Raw genomic sequence first — 20,870 nt, forward strand, 5'->3', positions numbered from 1 at the left:
TACAGTTAGACCGCCAATAAAAACCCAACCAGTGCAGTCAAGGTCAAGTTTGTCCCGGCAGAAAGTTTCAACAGTCATTGGACCCGCAACGAACTTAAGAGCCATTTCACAAAAATATTCCGCGCGAATTTAGGTAAAAGCTGTCAACGCAACGTCAAAAGAGTAAAAAGAACGCTGAAATGGACAAAAAAATCTTGAGCCGTGACCGTATTAAGACTTGATTTAAGTTATTAATTTTAAGGTAGAATGAGGTATTCAAACTTGATTAATTAATTTAAAATTTTAATAGAGTTTATTAAGTCTTTTANTAATCAGAAGAATATTAGGAATTTAAGGTTCGACGTCCCTCCGGTGCAAAGCGGATGACAGGTGACAAAACAAAGGTTTGCCTCACGGTTGATGCCGATGGCCGCCACATGTTATAAAACGCCGCTGCTCGCTTCTTGTGGCCAGCTCCGGCCGCAACACGCCACTCGCGCGACTACTACCTCAGTGAACCTGCAAGGGTTTAAAAGTAGCGGTCACCGACCAGTGGCAACCACCGGCCACAAGTGGCTGTCGCGCGCTTCGGCTGCATTCGTAGCTGCTTTTAGCTTCTTGTGGCGGCGTTCGTGGCTATGGCGTGAAGCCCGTCTGCGTCGAGCCTTACTCGTAGATCCCGATTACTGTCGCTGCGGCGTCTCAGCCCGTCACCGTCTCAACGCAAGTTTGCGGGTATTTTATCACAAGCTGCTCGGAGCTTCGGCAGGCACGTCCCGATATCACATTGTGGAGACACGGCTTAGACGCAGGTCTTAGGCGGCTTGCTAGCGTCTTCTGCAATTAAGTAAGCCAGTTGCGCGTTGCACCCTTCCACCAAACCAAATTAAGCCCGGAGTTAACACAGTTTTACGTCTATTATTTCTTTCATTCTAGGTAAATTGCTAATCTGTCTAGGTATTGTTTGATAATTGTAAGATTGTAGGTTTTTATCCTCGACAAGGAAACTATAGGAATGATGTTAAGCGATGGTCAGGCTGGAGGTGGAAGCGAGTTTCACCCGAAATCCTCAACCATAGAGGAACCACGACAAGAACCGTCCCAAAATTTTATCTCGTCAATTAAAACAGTACGTAGTCTGTCTCAGCACTAGAGCGAAGCCGGAGCGCTCCACTAGTGTACAGGTAAGCACCTAAAATCATACAATCTGATGACACACTTTCGTGGATACGTACAAAACACATTACGCATGATAAGGTAAACGCGATCTGCGACCAGTTTACATAGTTTACAATAAATAAATATTATAATGTATTCCTATTTACCATTAATGTTTTAAACGTGTAACAAACATCGTAAAGAATATATGTATTTATAATAGTTTTTCCAACGATGATGTTATATTCAAGAGTGACTTACGCATCTAACCTATTTATAAGGAACCTAAGCTTCTGCACGATAGCACGCGTTTCTTGATAATGCAGCATTATTTTTGTTTGGTCATGATGTAATTTGCCAACTTGGAGATTCTCAAGTAACAAGCTGCATGTGTTTCATTGAAGTCTGAGTGCATTAATCAAATCGTTAATAGTGTGTTACAAAAATAGAATGTCGTTAATTGCAAAAAAAGACAATTCAGTGACTGAAGTGCCCGAAAAGGATTAAAGACAGTGGATCGAAAAGACTGGATAATGTTAATTGGGAAGGAGAGGTTCTTTAAAGTGTATGAACTTCTGAATTGATCATTTATTTTAATTTTCATCATGTGTTTTCCAGTGAAGTGCTACAACAAACGCATTAAACACAATTCCCGTGCTCGCGGCTGCGTCGCGACATCGCAAATGAATCGGAAAAATCCTGAAAAATAATCATTCGCCGAGTTGGTCACAATAATCGAGCGAGCTCATTCATCTCACATTTCAGTTCGCTAATCATTGTTCATATGACCAATAGATTGGCCACGCATTCAGTCCAGTTCCATTCTTCGGAGCACACCGCGCCCGTGGCTCGTAAATAAATAGCGGGAAATACGCGTGTCGGAATAGTAAAGTAACTATGGATAACATCGGTTTCGTGTTGGACGAGAATTTACCAGTGGTGGGCGATGCGAGGGCTGGGCACCAGGCCGCCTGCAGCCGGGCGGGCCGCTGCAGCCAGGGCTGCCTGGCCGGGACCGTCGTGCCTGTATACGGCTTGTGAGTACCACCTTTGGACCTGTAAGCTGTTTATAATAGAAGCAGCAGCGCTTGTGCTGCTCGGTTGCGTGATTTAGTCAATTGTCGCGAATTGCTTGTTTCAATTGCGAGTGCGATGCGGACTTCAAATCAAAACAAAAATGGTTTATAATGATTTTGTTTCTCGATTATTTTTAAACTTGGTAATGCGTCATGAGTCATGGTCAAGACTCCACTTAACTCTTATTTTTGCTTACTGAAAATTAAATACTACTTACCTATTTACTTACTTACAACCAGGGCCGCGCCAACCGCCGGCAGCGCCTGTGTGCGGAACCTATGAAGCGCCTCTTTTCTAATGAATCGTCATAAAAAAACGAATTTAAATTTTTTAAAAATATTTTAATTATTAATTTTGATTAAAATAGATGTTCTCCAGTTTTAAGTATTAAGTAATTGACTATGAAATTTTTGCATGTCTTGTAGACGAAACATGTTGAACCTGATTGTTTTTATCTGACATCTGTATTGTAAGTACCATGTTCCTGTGCAAATAAATGAATTTAAATTTACAGTACCTACTTAGATAATATTATCATAAGTGTATTAAAACTGGAAACCACTTAGGAATTAGCTTACTAAATAGGTAAATCCCGTTCGTTCTGCTTGCCAATTAAGACCTACTACGAAAAAGTAAACTCAATTATAATAATTCAATGCGCACCTTACACCTTCTATCAAATGATACAGGGTGTTTGGCGGAAGGTTAGACAAACTTCGTGGTTGTATAAGAATACAAGTTCGCCCATTTGACCCTATTATAATAATTATAATTTTTGTATTATTATTCCATTTTTTTCCCTAAACTTTGAATTTTTGACGAATTTCAATATCTAATTAAAAAAAAGAAGAGAAGTTAGACATGTTTTTAAGTTAGCAATCCATTATCACCTTTAATTTTTTTTTAAATCGAATCCTATGTTGTATTCTTACCCATAGGTAAGAAGGTAATTTTAAGAATTTACAGTTTTTTTACCCACGAAGTTTGTCTAACCTTTCACCAAACACCCTGTATACTGTGGTTTTGGCTTGGCTATCTCGTTTTCTCGTTCGTTAAAATCCCCGTGGCGGGGAATCCCCGTGACCCCATCTCGCTTGTGTCGAACGCATCGCATCGGGTTGCGTTCATAAACTCACTCATAGTCATAAAAAAATTGTATGACAAACTCGGCGCCTCTACGGTTCTAAATAACTAGTACTTTATCTGAGGTTCAAAAGAACTGCCGCGCTTTTTAACGTTTAGTAATGTAAACTAAAACATCATCATCATCATCAACAGCCCTTTACAGTCCACTGCTGGACTATGAGCCTCCTCCACTATAGTGGAGGGTTTTGCCATAATCTCCACGCTTGGCAGGCGGGTTGGAGATCGCAGTTTAAAAGATTGATGTTTTTCAGAGAGCGCTGCTGCCCATTCTCTGTTTGATGCCGTGTGGTGACGGCAGAGTAGAATACATTTGTCACCAACCCCTACTCTTCCCGCGGGTGTCGTAAGAGGCGACTTAGGGACTACATCAAACTAAAACCCTAAGCGTAAAATGAAACCATAAACGTGAATCATAATAAACATAATATAAATATTGAGAGACTTGTTTAATAAGCGTAATATTTGTTTTGTTGTGTACAAGGCCTATGTTGCGCATACTGTAGGTACCTACTTACTCTATACTCCATTTTAAAAAAATTAGGTGGCAGAAGCGGCGCGGCGCCCCTATTGTCTTGGCGCCTGTGTGCGCCGCACACATCGCACACAGGGGCGGCGCNAATCATAATAAACATAATATAAATATTGAGAGACTTGTTTAATAAGCGTAATATTTGTTTTGTTGTGTACAAGGCCTATGTTGCGCATACTGTAGGTACCTACTTACTCTATACTCCATTTTAAAAAAATTAGGTGGCAGAAGCGGCGCGGCGCCCCTATTGTCTTGGCGCCTGTGTGCGCCGCACACATCGCACACAGGGGCGCCCGGGCGGCGCGGCCCTGCTTACAACTCTTCTAAATGGGAAAACAAAAAAAAAATAGTTCAAAAACTACTTACCCTTAACCTTACCTACTTACTTTATGATTTTAAGACTGAGTTGTGCCTCTAGGACTATCTTATGGAAGGGCTTCGAAACAGCGTCGTTCGAGTCCATGAGCTTTCGAACCTACCTGTCTATGCTATGAGGCAGTGGAAAAAAATTCGCAACAGCGTTCGTCGCTACAACGGCTTTCGAACCTATATGGAAACCTGCTTTTGGGATGCTCCCTGTATGGGGCTTTGTCGGGTCCGTGGCCGAGTCCCCCAGTGTTCGACGCACGCAGTAGTCAGTACCTAATTATAGTATTCTTCCTATAGTTATTATTTTTTAATTTGATTTTAAAATAAAACACATAAATAGTTATTGTTTGAAGGAGATCTAAAATAATAATACAAAAATTTTATCCATACAAAGGATAATTTTTGTATTATTTTTCAATTTTCTTCCCTAAACATTGACTTTTTGACGAAATTCAATATCTAATTAATCTAATTACTACTAAGTACATTTGATAATTATATCATTGGAAAGAACAGAAGCCAGAGATGTTTTTAAGAGTTGGACGAATTGGAACTTGGACTTGGTTTATTCGTCCAAGTTTTATGATCATTGGCAATTCATTATCACCATCAATTTTTTTAATCGAATTCTAAGTAGAATTTTTTATCGTGGTTTGTACTTTTGTTAATCAAATAAAAAAATTGTTTGAAAACACGCGAGAAAGAAAATTGAAGCACTTTTTAGGTCAAACGGAAAAAAATAAATAAAAACAAAAATATCAATTTAAAAAAGTTAGCTCACTTACTAGGGTCAAATGGGCGAACTTGTATTCTTAAAATGACCTTACCTACTTATACACCCGCAAAGTTTGTATAACCTTCCGCCAAACACCCTAGTGTATAATTAGATCAAACAGTACGGAAGCTTCTGATACTAGTGTATAACACTTTTATGTACTTTTGAGTGGAACTTCTACGTGTTATTTGGTCATTCCATAATTAACATAAGACGGGAATCGAATCCTTTCGCTTGGCCGGGAGACTGCGCTCTTCCATTTTATAATTGATGATTTGTAGGAAGTTATAGTAACTTAAGCATAGGACTGCTTTGCCATATTTTATTTATTATCTATTCTATGGCTTGAAGTACAATTTTCTATTTTGTTCTATACAAGTGGTTGGTTTAAGCCCGCCCGTCCAGTAGTGTCATCTTACGTAAATACTCGGAACTGGAACAGCGAGAAAGCGACATCTATATAGCTTTTTGGTAAAAGTATTCTCACAGCAAGAACGACACGTACGTGTTACTTTGAGCACACCTAGTACTGGTTGTTAGCGATAGATGACACTACTAGTACGCTGATGTAGATATTTCTTTGAAATTAATTCACTATGAAAATAAAACAGATTTACACAAGCCGTGTAAAGCCAACAAACGAATAAAGAAAAAAAATACAGACCGGCCCGGTTTGCTATTTATTTATTTTGTTACATAATATTTTCATTTTTTAAATAAGACCAAAAGCAAGGGACTTTTCTTCGCGCGCACAACAGAGATAGGTAACTTTTAAAGCAAATTAGTAAAATCTGTCTTTGTTACTTAAATTCATAAACATTTTCATTCCCGAAACAAAACTGTGTGTGTGTGGCAGGTACCTACTCAATCAATCTGTGTCTGCTGGTTAGGGGAGATTGGGTTACAGCATGGCATGGGGAACTTTGAGTAAAAAAAAACCAGTGTCCCCCTCTGGTACGAATCGGAAGTGAATAGTTTGAAGGCGTTTCTTTTTCTCTATAAAAAGGTGTAAAAAAAACAGGTAATACACAATAGAAGTAAGTTTAAGAATAGAATAGAATAAGACTTTCTATCTTTCTTTATTCCCCTTTAACAAGAGAAAAAGAGAGACAACGTAGTAATATTCGTATGTTTGGAGAAACACTAAATAAAAGTCACGGCGACAAAAGTCACTTGTGTGCGTGAGCCTTTAACCATTGTTGCTGACCAGAGCGCCTCATCTCTCTCTAGGACACACAGTGGATCATTTTTCTATTTCTAGATCATTTAATAAGGTAATGAACGCCATTATTTTAACTTTTTATTTTAAAAACAAGCTTGAATCTTTAGTCTGACAAGAACCTGTTTCTAAAACTAGAATAAAAATCTATCCTCAACTCTGTTTTTTCTGGATCTCCAATTATCTCATAAACATTTTTTTTAATAGGAAAACATACAGATTATAAATATTGTAACACAGGTAGCCTTTATAAAATGAGTTTGTAAAAATATGCCTAGAATTATTTGTCTGAATCAGTTCAGTGGTTTACTAAGCCTATTTCAGCGTTAACTGCGTTAATTACAGAGTAACAAACATTTATCCATCCATTCTTACAAAATCGATTTCGTTTCAGGGATTAAGTAGGTTGTAGATAGTCATATTAACTTAAAGTATACTTTGAAAAATTGTACGATTAATAATAAAATTATCCACTTTTACCAACTCTCCTCAACCAGTAAAGTATTACTGGATCGTTGGTCACCGTTGCTCAGTTTTTGGTACAACCATTCGTATTTTTACTTTATTAATTAGGCATAACTTTTCGTTTACTTAAAGTAAAATATTGATTATCGAATAGAATATTTATTTAAAAAACTAGTCATCACAAAATAAAAATAATTTTAACAACATTTAAAGCACTGTAAAATTAATTAACTATGTTACATCACTACAATTAAAATAATCAAAATGTGAACGCAGCCTTGAACGAACGAACAGAATGACGTAATTTGACATAAGTCTTCTTCTTTTTTTAATGTTGGCAATTTTCGTCGAGGTCTGACATAAGTTTTATCAGCTGCTTACAGCAAGTTTGTTTTGTTTTTATCACGTTTATATTTATCGTCAATCAACAGTTTTCAATCCGTGCAGTGAGATTATATCGAATAATTCATGTACTACGAAGAATGTAAGGTGTTTTATAAGCTTAAAATCTGCATGCATTTTAGTTAAAATTTTGTTCTACGAGTACCTACATCACGTAAACTGTTAGAAGTGAATGATAAGTAATTGATTTACTTTAGAAAAGTGATTTGAAGGTAGTTACTAGATCGTTGTTAACGCACACAAGTTTTTCGTACTTTGCTGTTTGTAGCCCGTTTCGTAACTTCCCGGGAAGTAAATTGGTTAATTGACGTATTTGTGGACGCATGCGCTGGAATAGCGCGCGAAGTGAGCCGCACCGTAAGTGGCTGAGTTCTGTACAGCACGGTTTCGGTCAGAGCCCGCAGTCGCTCGGGGTCCGTGCTCGCACAGTGCCGTCAAGTGTCATTCCCTGGTGTATCCGACCCAGAGACGCCGGTCCGCCGACTCTTTAAAACTAACTACACTTCCTATAATCGAGGTAAGGACAAAAACTTAATCAAACACCTCCAAAGTACTGTTAAAATGTTAGTGCAAACTATCGCCTGCACTTGCAACTCACGTAACTAGTTGTGCAGTAAAGTTAACTTTATTCAAACTGCAAAGTGCGAAAACTTTTTCGAACCAACCCTTTTCGTATTTTCTCCCTTCTTTTCTTCAAACTATGAATGTGCATGTTATCTGTTGGTTGTTATCTTTATTTTGCTTTTAATTTGAGGCTTTGTTTTTTCTTTTTGATATTAAGTTGGCATGCCTGGGGGCTTGCTGAGCGGTGGGTCGTACACATCGCTGGATCAGGTGTACAGAGGTACAACGTTGCCAAAAAAAAAGGCAGACGCAAAGAAAATGCTGCGTTTAAAAGCGGTGGCCAAGAAGAAGTTCAAGCCGTTGGTTGACCAGAGCGGGTCTGACATGACCGAGGTCCTCACCAAGTGAGTAGCCCCGCAAGCTTTTCACCTGCTTCTGTGTGCACTTTTCCATTTGTCCGGTGTCTGTCGTTTACATAACTCTTCAGTTACGTCTGGCTTTACTTTTTCTTTGCATGTTTTGTTATTAAAATGTTACTGTGTCAGTTTCTCTGTGTAATTTTTAAAGAACTTGTAAAGTTCAGGTATGAAGACATCTTACATAACATAACCCAAGTCGTGTTACTTACCCTAATATTGCCTAGAAATATCTTTACAATTATTTTAACATTGTGATAGTGGTTACGAAGATTAATTAATCTAGAAATAATTTGCACAGCTTAATTCAGAATTGAAAAAGCAAAATTTAAATTTTCTACCTATTTACACCATTAATTTTTAAAAATGAAGACTGTAAGTTTAGAAGCTATAAATATTTTTAGATAAAACTAGTATAATAAACAAAATTTGAAAGAAAATCTGCTTTTGAAAAAAGTTGTGCGCAAAGCGAACTATTGAAAAGTAACTTTTGAATGAAAATTATTTTGGTTTATCATCATTTGAATCATTCTAGTCCCCAGTTCGCTCATTTGGGTCATTATCTTTCCCCATCTTTCGACTGTAGACCATAACGGCACGTTGGCCCACATCGAGTAAGCTATGTACACTGCACTATTTCAGGAATAACTTTGACGAGGACGAAAAGAAGGATCCGGAGAAAATGCCATCCATGAATGCTGAGGAGACCGCTCTGCTGGGGTAAGTGGCTCATCTTCATAAGTGGGGACAAATGGGAATATTGTATTGTTTTCATTGAAAACCAGATAATAAAATATTTTGGGATTAGTCCGGTTATAGTAACTAACTAAAGTAATAAAAATTAATTTACATTTTGAACCATTTTTTATTTTACATAATTTAAAAAAAAAACATTACTAATGTTAAATTGTCATTACTTATTAAAAAAAGGCTACTACGAAAACTTAATCAAAAAAGTTAGTTGCCTACCCACTAAAAATAATAAAGAGTATGTTAACATTTCCCTACTGTCCCCACTTCTAATTTGTCTTATATTTTAACATTAATAATTATTGCGTATCATAATTATTTTAACTTTATCTTCTACTTTTACTTTAAGTAGATTTACGTACGCTTTTTATTAGAGGTAAAACTATTCTTTATCAATGGATGGTAGTGTTTGTAATGTAATGTACAATAACATTTCTTAATTACATGATAGCGCGTTAATTACGCAAGGTATTATTTATGTGCCCACACAACCGAAGGTGTTCACTGCCGAATGACACAACGTGGTCGATAACGTTATTTATTATTCTGACATTCGTCACTCGTGTTGACATGAAGTTAAAGAACAGAATAATTGATAGTGCCTACTTTACTGCCACTCGTAATATAGTAGGCGACTTGTGTCAGTCTTTAATCGATAAATACCGCTGATGTATGTGAGAACTTGTCCATGTTAGTATCGCATTACCGTTACAACGTATCAAGTTAGTCGTTTGAAGAAAATATTGTACCTAGGTCTTAGAATAATAACGCAAGACCTCGGTGTTCATTTAAACTTAAATTTAAAACTGATGACTGTGAACATGAAATGACTATGCCAATTGGGTCGATTGCCATGGTTACTTTGTCATATTAGAACGGAATGTAATAGTATTTTTTTTAATGGTTTCAGAATTTATTTTTAAAGACATTTTAGAATTAGGTATAGCCTATAGGTAGTTACTCTTTATCCGGAATACACATACTTTATTATTTGCATTAATAGAAAAAATGTATTACCCTATTTTTCTATTAACATAGTAGGTAGGTAATTCAATGTCTTCCAAGATCTAGAATTCTAGATCTTTGATCAGAATCTGAAACTGACTTCACAACGAGGTAGTCACGCTCGCGTGAAACGTGACAGCGTTTCTTCGTCGTACAAGTTGAATCAACTTTATAATAACTAAGACAAACAATCTACAAATATTTTCTATTACATTATTCCTTCTCCTTCATAAACATGAAATTAAAGCTATTTATTTGTCTGAAATGGTTGAAGTCTTTTGGAGAAATTACCTACAGTATTATTTCAGGCTATGTCCACAAAGCAAAGGTCCCGTTTTTCTTTCCTATATGAATTCGTAAACAGTTATTCGCTATACGAGTGGCCCTTAGCATTTTCTCGGCAGTGGCTCGGTGTAATAAAGAGTATCGTAACTCCGACAACGCGTCGTAAGTAAGAGGATTGGTTGGAGACCAGCTGTAGTTAATATCGAGTTACCCCCCACTCCACTGTAAACTTTATTGCCGTGGGTTAAAGTTACTTTTGCTATGAGTAGTTGCAACAAGAACGTATTTCGCACTTTTCACAATGCGGCCAGTTTGAGGATGACCTCCAGCAGTTAATGAGGCTCCGTTCTGGTGTCCTCTCCAAATCGGGCGGATGGCGTCAATACGGCTAATAGCATTAGCGCCATTGGTCGGGAAGTCGTATCATTGAACAATATCAAACCACGGCAAGAATAATGTTCATGCGATGGATGTTTTTAAATTTAGTTCATTGGAAATTGTTCGTTTATAACTAACCTACTGATTTTAATATTCCTTACAGTCAGTCGTTAGTTTTTTTGCAAGAAACTTAAGTAGGTAATTTTATGACCAGTTTAATTTAATAATAGATACTTATGTGGGATTTGAGGATAACTCAATAAGGAAGCTAAGGTGGAATTGCTTCTTTCCGAGCGAGTGCTGTGCTCGGGGACCAAGGTCCAGTTATTACCATCTCAGTTTTCCAAATATTCTCAGACAGGGCGGAAAACTTCGATACCGCGATGCAGGTTTGTAGGCGCGGTGGCGTGTGCCATAGTAAGGTAGGTGTCAGCGCCATCTGTTGGTTGATGACTGTAGTGGCGTGTCGCTAGACGTCGCCAAAGATACATTTAGCCTGAGCTATCTTTGCACCAAAAATGTTGAACCGACTTAGAAAATTCTTTCACCAGTAGAAAACTATATTATTCCTGCCTGAGGCTCAAATAATATTGTATTTTAACTCTTTTTAAATGGGAGACGCACGGGCGTTAAAGAATATCAGTCTGTGACAGACCGATATCCTCTCAGGCAAAGCCGTATCCTAAAACTATATAATTTTGGTTGAAATATTAAGCTGGTTAGCCTAGCAACGAAAGTCGTAGAAGTTTGCATAGTATGTTTCGGACTTCACCGGCAGTTCGGTACACAGCTCTGGCCAACAAAGAATGTTTATTTGTACCTTAGCTATTTGCCAGGTTTTACCGTTATTACGTACTTTGTTTGCTCAAACTTAGGTTATTACACCCGAAAGTTTCTGCTCACAATTAATACGCGGAGGTCCATTATAAATAGGATGCCAAAGGCAGCTGCCAGAGGGCTAAGCAGAACTGCTAACAAAATTATGTTTTAATTAAGTTTACCTTACCTGAAGCTAGCTGAGATTTATCACAATAAGTAGGTTAGGTAATGAGTTATCGGACAACTTTATTAATTTTTTCTCATCTAATTCATCAAAACCTACCCTCAAATCAAGCTACAACTAAAACAGATACATAAGATGTTGGTACTCATATTTACAATGTCTTAATCCTCGTGCTAATCACATCCGTCACCGATGGGGTTCGAACCGGCAATCATTTTGGCACTGTTGTCCTTCACCAGGTTAGGCGACCGTGAATTTTCCTATTAGGTTTATTATCCACGTAAGTAGCATATTATAGGGCTGATGAAACGTTCTTATCTACCGCTTAGCATGGAAGTTTGCGGGACGCGTTCCGGGATATTAGGTAATAGGGGTGCCTCTCTCTCGAAAAAGGGTGTAGAGTTTTCAAGCGTCCAGCTTACCTGTCTCCGTTGACTGTTATTATGAAAAGCTGCCAGTTACTGCAGCCGCTTTGTGAGCTTTCACCGTTGTATTTTTCGAAAAGATTTAGCATGTGCCATGAATTCTGGCCTCTTTCCGCATGTGGGAAATTTTGTTTTCATAACAGACAGTTTTTGAAAGAACAAAATAAAAAAATATTTATTCACACATTATAACATGTACAAAACTTTACATACACATTGATACTGAATACCTTATCCACTCAGCATTGTGTCGTGGTCGTGGCATCTCAGTAGGTAGATAATGCCACGACCTTCCGTTTGCTCGTCTTTCAAAAGGTATTATTTGATCCGATCTGGTATAGGTTTCAGTTTTCAGTATGATAGATTGTATAAATATTTCAGCTGCATTCTCGAAATTATTATATTTTTCGTATTAAGTTAGCGGCTACCCTGGCAACCTCAAGCGGTTTCCTGCCGCCACTCCGCTGCGTGCAAACAAACGCTGCATTAATAACGAGCTGGCTTCATCGGATCCATCATGCCCGAATTACTGGATTAACCTTTTATTTTATTTTGGCAATATTTCGACGACCTATCTGCAGACAAAATCACAGCTTCTTTTCCCCTTTCTTGCACGCCTCTTTGGTGCTCCAAACGGACTTAAGAATATCAACATGATAAGAGAACTTTTATAGGAATCAGACTGGACCGGAAGACTATATTAGGTAGCTTAACCCTTGAGCTCCTTATACGTATCAATGTTTTATTCCTTACTAGCTTTCCGCCAGCGGCTTCGCCCGCGTGGAATTTCTGTCACAGAAAAACAATATCGCGCGCGTATTTGCTCACCGTTTAGACCTACCCTGGACTACGACAAACATTTTAAAACCAAAATCAGCTCAATCGCCCCAGCCGTTCTCGAGTTTTAAGCAGACTAACGAACATCAATTCATTTTTAGATTTGAAAAACATACAGCTTATAAGTTTAACACAGATAAGATATTAAAAAAAATGCAAAAAAAAGTGAAAATTCATTTTGAAATTGCAATTAGGATTATTAACATCAGACTTTAATTTGTTGCTATTAATTAAAATGAATTTTAAGCATTAATTTTTGTGTTCTTTAACCGTCTTATATAATTATTTTTAAATGCCAGGACCGAAGCTTTGAATCAGCAGACCTGATTACGTTATCAGTCGAATCCAGCATGGCGTCTTCTGCCGGCAAGTTTAATATTCGCAAGTGTCAGATATCATTCGCTAGAGAAATCCCGTCCCAATTTACTGAGTAGCAACTTGATTTTACTTATGCTAACATTTTCTGAGGAAGAAGTGTAGTATTTTACTTTTAGTGACTTGAAATTGATGTTCTTATCGCGGTTTGTGAACTTGTTTTATATGAGTATTCATGTATGTCTTCTCGTTCTATCTCAACCTAATGCCGTCAATTGCTGGACAATGCCCATATGGAGTTTCACAATTTCCGTATGTTTTAATTTAAATTAAGCTAATGAATTTCATTGTATTCTTATGTTGTCACTTCCAAGATCTTCTATCGTTATGTTTTTTAACTGAGACATCCCTGAGATCTATTCTGAGATTTTTAACTTTCAGTTAATTGCAAATAACCGTCGTACTTACTTACCTCTTTTAATAACTTCAGTACATACCACGTTCATGTGCCACACATTGTTCGCAAGCCGTCCGCCGCGTCCGGGCCCGTCCGGAAATGACGCGGGCGACGGTCGCGCGGATCCCTCGAGTGGTCATGGAGCGGCGTTCCGTTCTCTGAGGACGAGGGTGGCAACTGATCTGTATGAAGACAGTTAAGTTGTCTGAATAAAAGGGCCCGAAAAACGTTTTATTACGTATTTGAGACTATTTTACCAAAAAGAAAAAAAAGCTACTTAAATACTTAAATCTAACGAGGCAATTAAATTGCAATCACTCTGCAATAAGATAATTTTATGATTAGTTTTTTTTACTGGCTGTGTCAGCCAGTAAAAAAAACTTTGATTTAATTTGGAAGATTTTACAACATTGGACAACATTGGTTGGACGTGGACAGTGCCATCATGCAGCACTGGACACGCGTCCATCTTACTAAAGACACCAAATTGTCGTTCGTTAATTGTGTTTAGGTTACTGTGTGATTTACTAACCATAGTTTATAAGACCTTTGTTACTAACACTTTTATGGGCTATGCCTGAAATAAATACCTTTTATTTTATTTTATTTTATTTTATTTTTATTTTTTTATTTGGAAGATTTTACAACATTTAAAACATTGTAGCCTAGATTGTCTGCAAGCAAGAGCTCTTTAATTATACATTAGTAACTTCATTCTACACCCCGAAGCGACCGCGTATACATTGTCAGGCCCAGACAAGGCGTCCGGCGTCCGGCGTATGGCGCGTCCGAGCGGAAATTGCGCGGGCGCGGATCGCGGCCGCGGCCGGAAGCCCTCAAGTGGCGCAGATTGACGTCTCTTGTTCCCTCAGGACAAGGGACCCGTAATTGATCTGTGTGAAGATTTTTCTTATTACGGCTTCATACACTTTCATTTGTAATGTAATTACTTTTATTATATTTACTAGCGGCCGCGGGTGGAGTTTCGCAAAATTCTTTCTTAGTGGATGCCTACGTCATAACATCTAACTGCATGCCAAATTTCAGCCCGATCCGTCCAGTGGTTTGTGACATGCTGTTAGAAAAGAATGAATTACTTCACGGTTTTTGATGTAGGTTGCATTTGATGCGGTTCATGTGGTCGAACATAAAGACATTTCAAACAAAGAAAACTCATCGCGCCGGAGCAGACGACGCCGCATCTCTTCAGTCTGCCCGCGACCATGACTCGTGCAACCGAGCCGAAACGTCGGGAGGGTAAATATTATTTACCGTTAAAATAGATATTGTTGCAATAAATCCCGTGAAGTGATAATTTTATTTCAAAACTTGTTTTTGAGAGTAAAATTACCTACTCAGTATTTCTCATTTTTACCACTGGGAGAGTATCAGGAATACCCACAAGTTAACCTTTGTTATACCTTAATTAAACATCAAGAACGTTGTTGAACCAACAATAGAATGAAGAGGAGGCGGTTATCTGCACCACAACTTATAGATCAACGCTGATTGGCGGTGTCAATTAACCTGTTCGCTGTCCGTTGGCTTCATTGAGATAATTAATGGAATATTGTTTTTATTGCAAATGGCCCAGTTCGATCAGTTAATGAAGTTCGATATTAATTAAATGCTGACCTCAAGCGGAAAACTGGGACCTTTGTATTTGGTTTTTGAGTCAGGGAATTCAAGTTTTGGCTCCAGGCAGGGGTGGGAAGTGGATTTTTTTTTATGGGACAGGAGGCAAACGAGCAGACGCATCACCTGATGGTAAGTGATTTACCGTAGCCCGAGATTTCGGGATCGGGTTGTCAATTGGGACCGCTTCGAGAATGTTATCCATGAGAAAATGGGATATCTGGATATGAGGGAGCCCGCGTCCATGGTTAGCAGGCGCTTCACTGATGTGATTGTTCGCGCTGCGCATCAAACCCTCGGTATAAAGAGGAAGAGCCGGGACGTGGATTATGAATGGTGGACGCCAGAACTAGACGATTTAAGGAAGGCAAACGGCGCTTCACGCCGTGCGTTGCAGAGGCTCAGGAAGAGAGGGGGCAGGGCGGAGGAGATAGCGCAAGAGGAGTTCCGTGCGAGCAGAGCGCGATGCAGAAGGAGAAAGGAGGAGACGGAGCTCGCGGTTTTCCGGGTGCTTGCCGAGTCCTGCAACCAGGACCTGTGGGGTCTGGCCTACCGTGAGGCGAGTGGCAGGAAGCGTCCTCCCTCGAACGTAATTAACGGCACGAAGTTCGCCGAAGGCTTTGCGGGGACTGAGGACGAAGCCATGCACGGCCTTGTATACGCTCTAGAGGTGGGCGCCACGCCGGCGCGCCGCCGCCGCCGCGAATTTTTTCACGCCGCCGCCGCCGACGACCAGCTGTCGGCGCGCCGATACTGATACTGTACAAACTATTTGCAATTTATTCCTCTCCTATACTGTACTAATTTGTGTTTCGAACGCTTTTTTATTGAGTTCAGAGGCTATTTTAGTTCAATAAAGTCCTAGTATCACTGCGACTGGACCGATCTATTGTTTCTGATCGCCGCTATTTTCCTTACAGTTCGCCTCCGAGTCCTGCATCAATTAGGAANCGACAGATACCAAAAATGCAAATTTAAAAAAAAACCTAATGAACAAAGGTCAAACAAGGTCACGCCGCCGACGCCGCCGCCGCCGAGGTCAAAAAGTCGGCGCGCCGCCGCCGGCCAATTTTATATCGGCGCCCACCTCTAATACGCTCTGTGCCCGGACGACGACCCATCTAAGGACACAGGGTACCACAAACAGGTGCGGATCTCGGCTGCCCTGGTTCCCTCTGGCCCAGACGTGTCTCCTCCGTCCCTTGAGTATCTGCGAATCATGGTGAAGCAGTTGCCTAACACCGCACCGGGATTGGATGGAGTGACTGCGAGGATGCTCGTGTATGAGGCTGCACCGGTGGAGTTCCACTTGGTATACGCCAAGTGCGTAGAGGAAAGAGAGTTCCCAGACGTGTGGAAGGACGGTCGAAGCACTTGTGCTGCTGACGAAGGCCTACCGGTCGGTCAGCACGGCCGCGCTCCCGTCTTGGCCGGAGTGTTGCCCGCCGACCTCGAGGTGGAGTATGCAGGTATGACAGCGGTACTGAGGACGCGGTAGCTCGCAACTCGAGACGAGATGAGCAGTCGCAAGCGCGATGTACGGGAGTCTGTGATCGTAGCTTGGCAGCAGCGTTGGGAGCAGGAAACCAAAGGTCGAGAGCTCCATCAGTTCTTTCCGGAGTTGGCCGGTAGGCTCAGCATGCGCTGGGTCCAACCGAACTATGTAACTTCGCAGATACTCACTGGACATGGATGTTTCAACAAAAGGCTGAGTGACATGAAGCTGCGAGAGGGGGGTGTGTGAACGTTAACGTTACGTTGAAATCACCAAGTATCACGATATTTGCCGATGGGATATGCCAAGTAACGAATTGTAAAAGTGTATTTTACCTGCTGAAATTAATGATTATGAGTTTCATAAGTATAGGTGTGTTATTGGTATGTTCTGAAAACATTTTAAACAGTGCAACTTAACACCAGAAAGCTAGTTAAGATAATGTGCCATGTCCGACGTCTGTCTCATGAACTTTTACACCAGGGTTGTTATGACATCTGTTTTTACGAACAGTGTCTATAACTTTATTTGAAATCAAAAAATACTTTTTAAGTTTACACGGCAAAATGATCTCCTTCAAAAGGTTTTTAATTTGTCGCTCTTCATTATCTCCTCAACAAACCACAGCAGTTAGTGTTAACGAATAGATAAACTAGCGTCAGACTACAGACACTAAACCTTCAACTAATTAAGTTAATTTTTCTCCACTCCTCTCGGTGGCAAGCGCTCGCAGCACAAAGAGGCGAAACCGTGCTCATTAAAACTAGGCGAGTCAAGTTTAGCAAAAAATTAAAAAGCACACTTACTCGACGCGTTGTGGAACTCGCCTTAATAATGACAGCGTTTTAAATTATTCAATGTTTCTTGGCTATCATTAATTTGGTTTGGTTTTTAACTACCTACAAAATTATATGTTAATTACCACATTAAAGGAACTTCTCTTTTCAACGTGATTAAGGAAACACACGCCTACTTGCAAAAAAAACATTGTTGTGTTGGACGTTAGAATTTTACAGGGGCTTTTTTCGTAATTCAAAATTCGCTCTTGAAGTGTGTGCCATGCGTGGCAAACCGCATTGTAACGTAGGTTAAAGCGATGTTCTAAGAATGTATACGCAAAATAAATAATTCACCTTTATATGTATAGGCAGCCTTAAATATTATCGTCGAGCTACGAATGAATACTAACCTACGTCTTTAAAGAGGCAATAATATAAGTATTTTCACATATGGCACGGTACACACCCTGTCTCACAATTGATACAGTGGGCGATACTCGTAAACGTCCAGGCTAAGTAAACGTCGATTCAGCTATTAGTGGCGAGAATCAACTGTTCTCATCAAGACCTATTGATGGAATGGCCGCTATTAATTCCCATTTGCGGAATCGTTTTCGTTACTATTTAGAAAATGAAGATAAAGACCATCGTCTTTATCCACATGGACCTACTTTTAATTGTCATTGTGACCTGAAGATTGAGACAAGTCTACACTCGGTCTCCATCGTTAGACGCCCTAGCTTGAGTATCTTCTATCGCCACTGCTCAGTTAAAGCTGAACCTGACCCCTGACCTGTACTGTCCATACCTACCACCTGGATCGGCAGGTTATGTGGGGCTCGAACCCACTAAAAACCTTGGGTGCTAGAAACGACCAAGGCGCCTTCCGCGAACGTCCTGCCCTACACTGCGGGACCCTCTCGTGTGGAGGGCTGACAGGATTAGCCGGGAGCCAATCCCATCCAACGGCAGTGGTGACCTGTGCAGTGCAGGAGAACCTGCTGGCCTCTCCCAAGGAGAGGAAGAAGAGAGCGGTCATACAACCACCTTCTAACTACCCTTTTCTATCTGCGAAGCGGGGGTACAGAGTTGTCGCTTTCACGCTTCGGCTCCACCGCCTCCTTCTGTGAGATAACTTCTTTACAGAAAGAGACAACGACCTCCCAGGCTCTTCGCCTCCTAGCATGGCGGTTACCATACTTGGGAGAGCGAAAGATTCTGGTCGACCAATGCACAAAGGACACGGCTGTTCATCCTCGTCTGGGCAGACAGCTGGGAGGGTGCGCTCCTCCACCATGTCCGCCGCCGCGCCACACTTGTGGCGATGGGGTTTCCTCTCTCCCGTGCCGGTACGATTCAAAGCAACCATGCCCAGATGATATCGGCACTAGACGGTAAGTTAGGGAACCGTGCGGTCGCTCTATCTCCTGATTTATCACCAGAACCAAAACGTCCAGTGATCGGCGCCCGAACTTTGCTGCAGCCATGTCTTCTCTCCACCGACGAAACATAGCCTCGTGGGCTTCGCACCTTACGGCGTTAATCTCCTCTGGGACTGGGCGTTCATCTCCCGCCCTCTGATCCGGTCAGGCAGGAGTACCCCAGCCTTCAACTCCCATGAAGGGGTGCCGGCAATAGCACACGCTGCGGAATGTGCTACCGTACGGTATGCCCTTGCCAGCATTTGTGCGTTGGCCCGTCAGGCCTGCGTAGGAGGGTCGCATTCTCTTTGGATAGGGAGTCGCTCCACACTGGGGCACTAATATACAAGGCTATACTTTTAGCTATGCCTGCATAAAGATTACGGAACTTAAAGCTTGGCCCCCTGAGTGATCCCATTCACAGGATAAGATGGTGACTTACCCAAGGGTTTTACCTTATCACATGTGGGGACAGTAGCATGGGGCTTCTAGGAATAAGTACTAGAGAGCAAGTTGTTCGTTCGAAGAGAAGATAGTTGTGAAAAGACTGACTTTTTGACTCTTGCTCCATGTGTGGATCATCGTGGTCTATCTGCCGACGCCGACATTGATTCAGTACATCTTCAGTTAGTTTGACAATGACAATCGACAGTTTGACCACGACATTCGATAACGATTACATTTCCTACATTACTCACTAATGTATTTTTTTTTAATATTCCACATACATGATCCAAATGACTGCAATTTTACAGATATAAAGACATAAACGGGCTACCTACTGGTAACAGTTTGGCTGTATCTACTATTTACATTAGACGTTTCGGTACGCCTCTGCAATCTACCCAATGTATTGGATCCCTGATGTTTATCTTGAGCACCGTACCAATTCCAATGATAGGATCGTGTAACTCGAGTGTATCAATCAAGCGGATTGCTGAGCCAGCAGTCGGCCTGCAAACAATTACGCACGGCTAATTGCCGTCTGAAACACTCTGAATAGGCCCTAATCAATGTGGCAGGATGTGGCTTAGGATATCAGATGTCCACATCAAGACTGCCAATCATGTGTCTAATCCATCAGCTTCCAAACTTTTTCCCACATTTCGCACAGCAATAAACTCTTCTAAACTAGCTTCTGTCCGCAGCTTCACCCGCTTGTTTGAATTTTTTCATTGTGCGTGGTGTGATCAGAAACTCAAATAAATTGACATAATATATCTAATTTGAAAAATAACGAGTTCTAGTAAAGCTTTCATGTCCTATAAAGTCGAAGTGTTTTTTCCATAGATAGATACCATAATGTGCCCTTCTGCTAGGGCCAATCTAAACTTCGGTTTATTCTCAAATTGATTCAGAGATCTTAAAGTGAAACCGTGACAAACAAATATTAGTTCCTTTTACATAATTTTATTTTAATATTGTAGGTTCTGGTCAACAAAACTTTTTATTGACAGTTTCCCAAATAAAGCTTTTAAATGTATTTATCAAGTCCAGTCTTTGAAACGTTTATCTGTGTACTTTATAGGTCAATCCTTTTGAGTCTTCGTCTTACGTAGCCCATAAAATATGTGTATGATTATATTTATGATTCGTACGACCAAAATAGCTGCACCAAACTACGAGTATGTCGAGTAAACACCGTCTCAGAACCTCATGCTCTACAGTCTACACGTCTGATTGGTATTCAATGTTGTAGTTGACGAGAAATTCAATACATGTCACGAAGAGATCGGGGCATGAAATTTATACTGTCAAACTAACCAAGTGCGCGACCATGCCCAAATTAACGTTGCTTCATAGTTATTCTGCATCCAGCAACTTCCTGCTACCTTTATGAGGCCGCTACCAACCAGTGGGAGCCTATGTTCAGCAGTGGACGTCCTTTGGCTGAAATGATGATGATGATGATAGTTATTCTATGCCTTCACTTATATCAATTGACGTCACCTTTGTTGTTGCCACGTCTATGACTATTATCGCCAA

The 20,870-nt window shown here is 40.3% G+C and overlaps 1 protein-coding gene across 9 annotated transcripts in view; it reads left to right on the forward strand.

Moving 5' to 3' along the window:
• The first annotated feature begins 7,061 nt into the window (after positions 1–7,061).
• MESK2 (misexpression suppressor of KSR 2) overlaps positions 7,062–20,870 on the forward strand; it is a 153,835-nt gene continuing 140,026 nt past the window's right edge. For 3 of the 9 annotated variants that reach the window (XM_028313657.1, XM_028313653.1, XM_028313656.1), the window contains exons 1-3: positions 7,062–7,201; positions 7,901–8,087; positions 8,742–8,819. In XM_028313657.1, coding sequence (XP_028169458.1) covers positions 7,186–7,201; positions 7,901–8,087; positions 8,742–8,819 — 281 coding nt within the window. In that variant the 5' untranslated portion in view covers positions 7,062–7,185. Of the gene's footprint in view, positions 7,202–7,235; positions 7,637–7,900; positions 8,088–8,741; positions 8,820–20,870 lie in introns of those variants that run through there. The other 6 variants (XM_028313654.1, XM_028313658.1, XM_028313659.1 and 3 more) reach the window with 6 other exon arrangements.

The sequence above is a fragment of the Ostrinia furnacalis genome, unplaced genomic scaffold (assembly GCF_004193835.3).
Source record: "Ostrinia furnacalis isolate ACB-3 unplaced genomic scaffold, ASM419383v2 OfSCF4318, whole genome shotgun sequence".
NCBI classification, from domain to species: domain Eukaryota; kingdom Metazoa; phylum Arthropoda; class Insecta; order Lepidoptera; family Crambidae; genus Ostrinia; species Ostrinia furnacalis.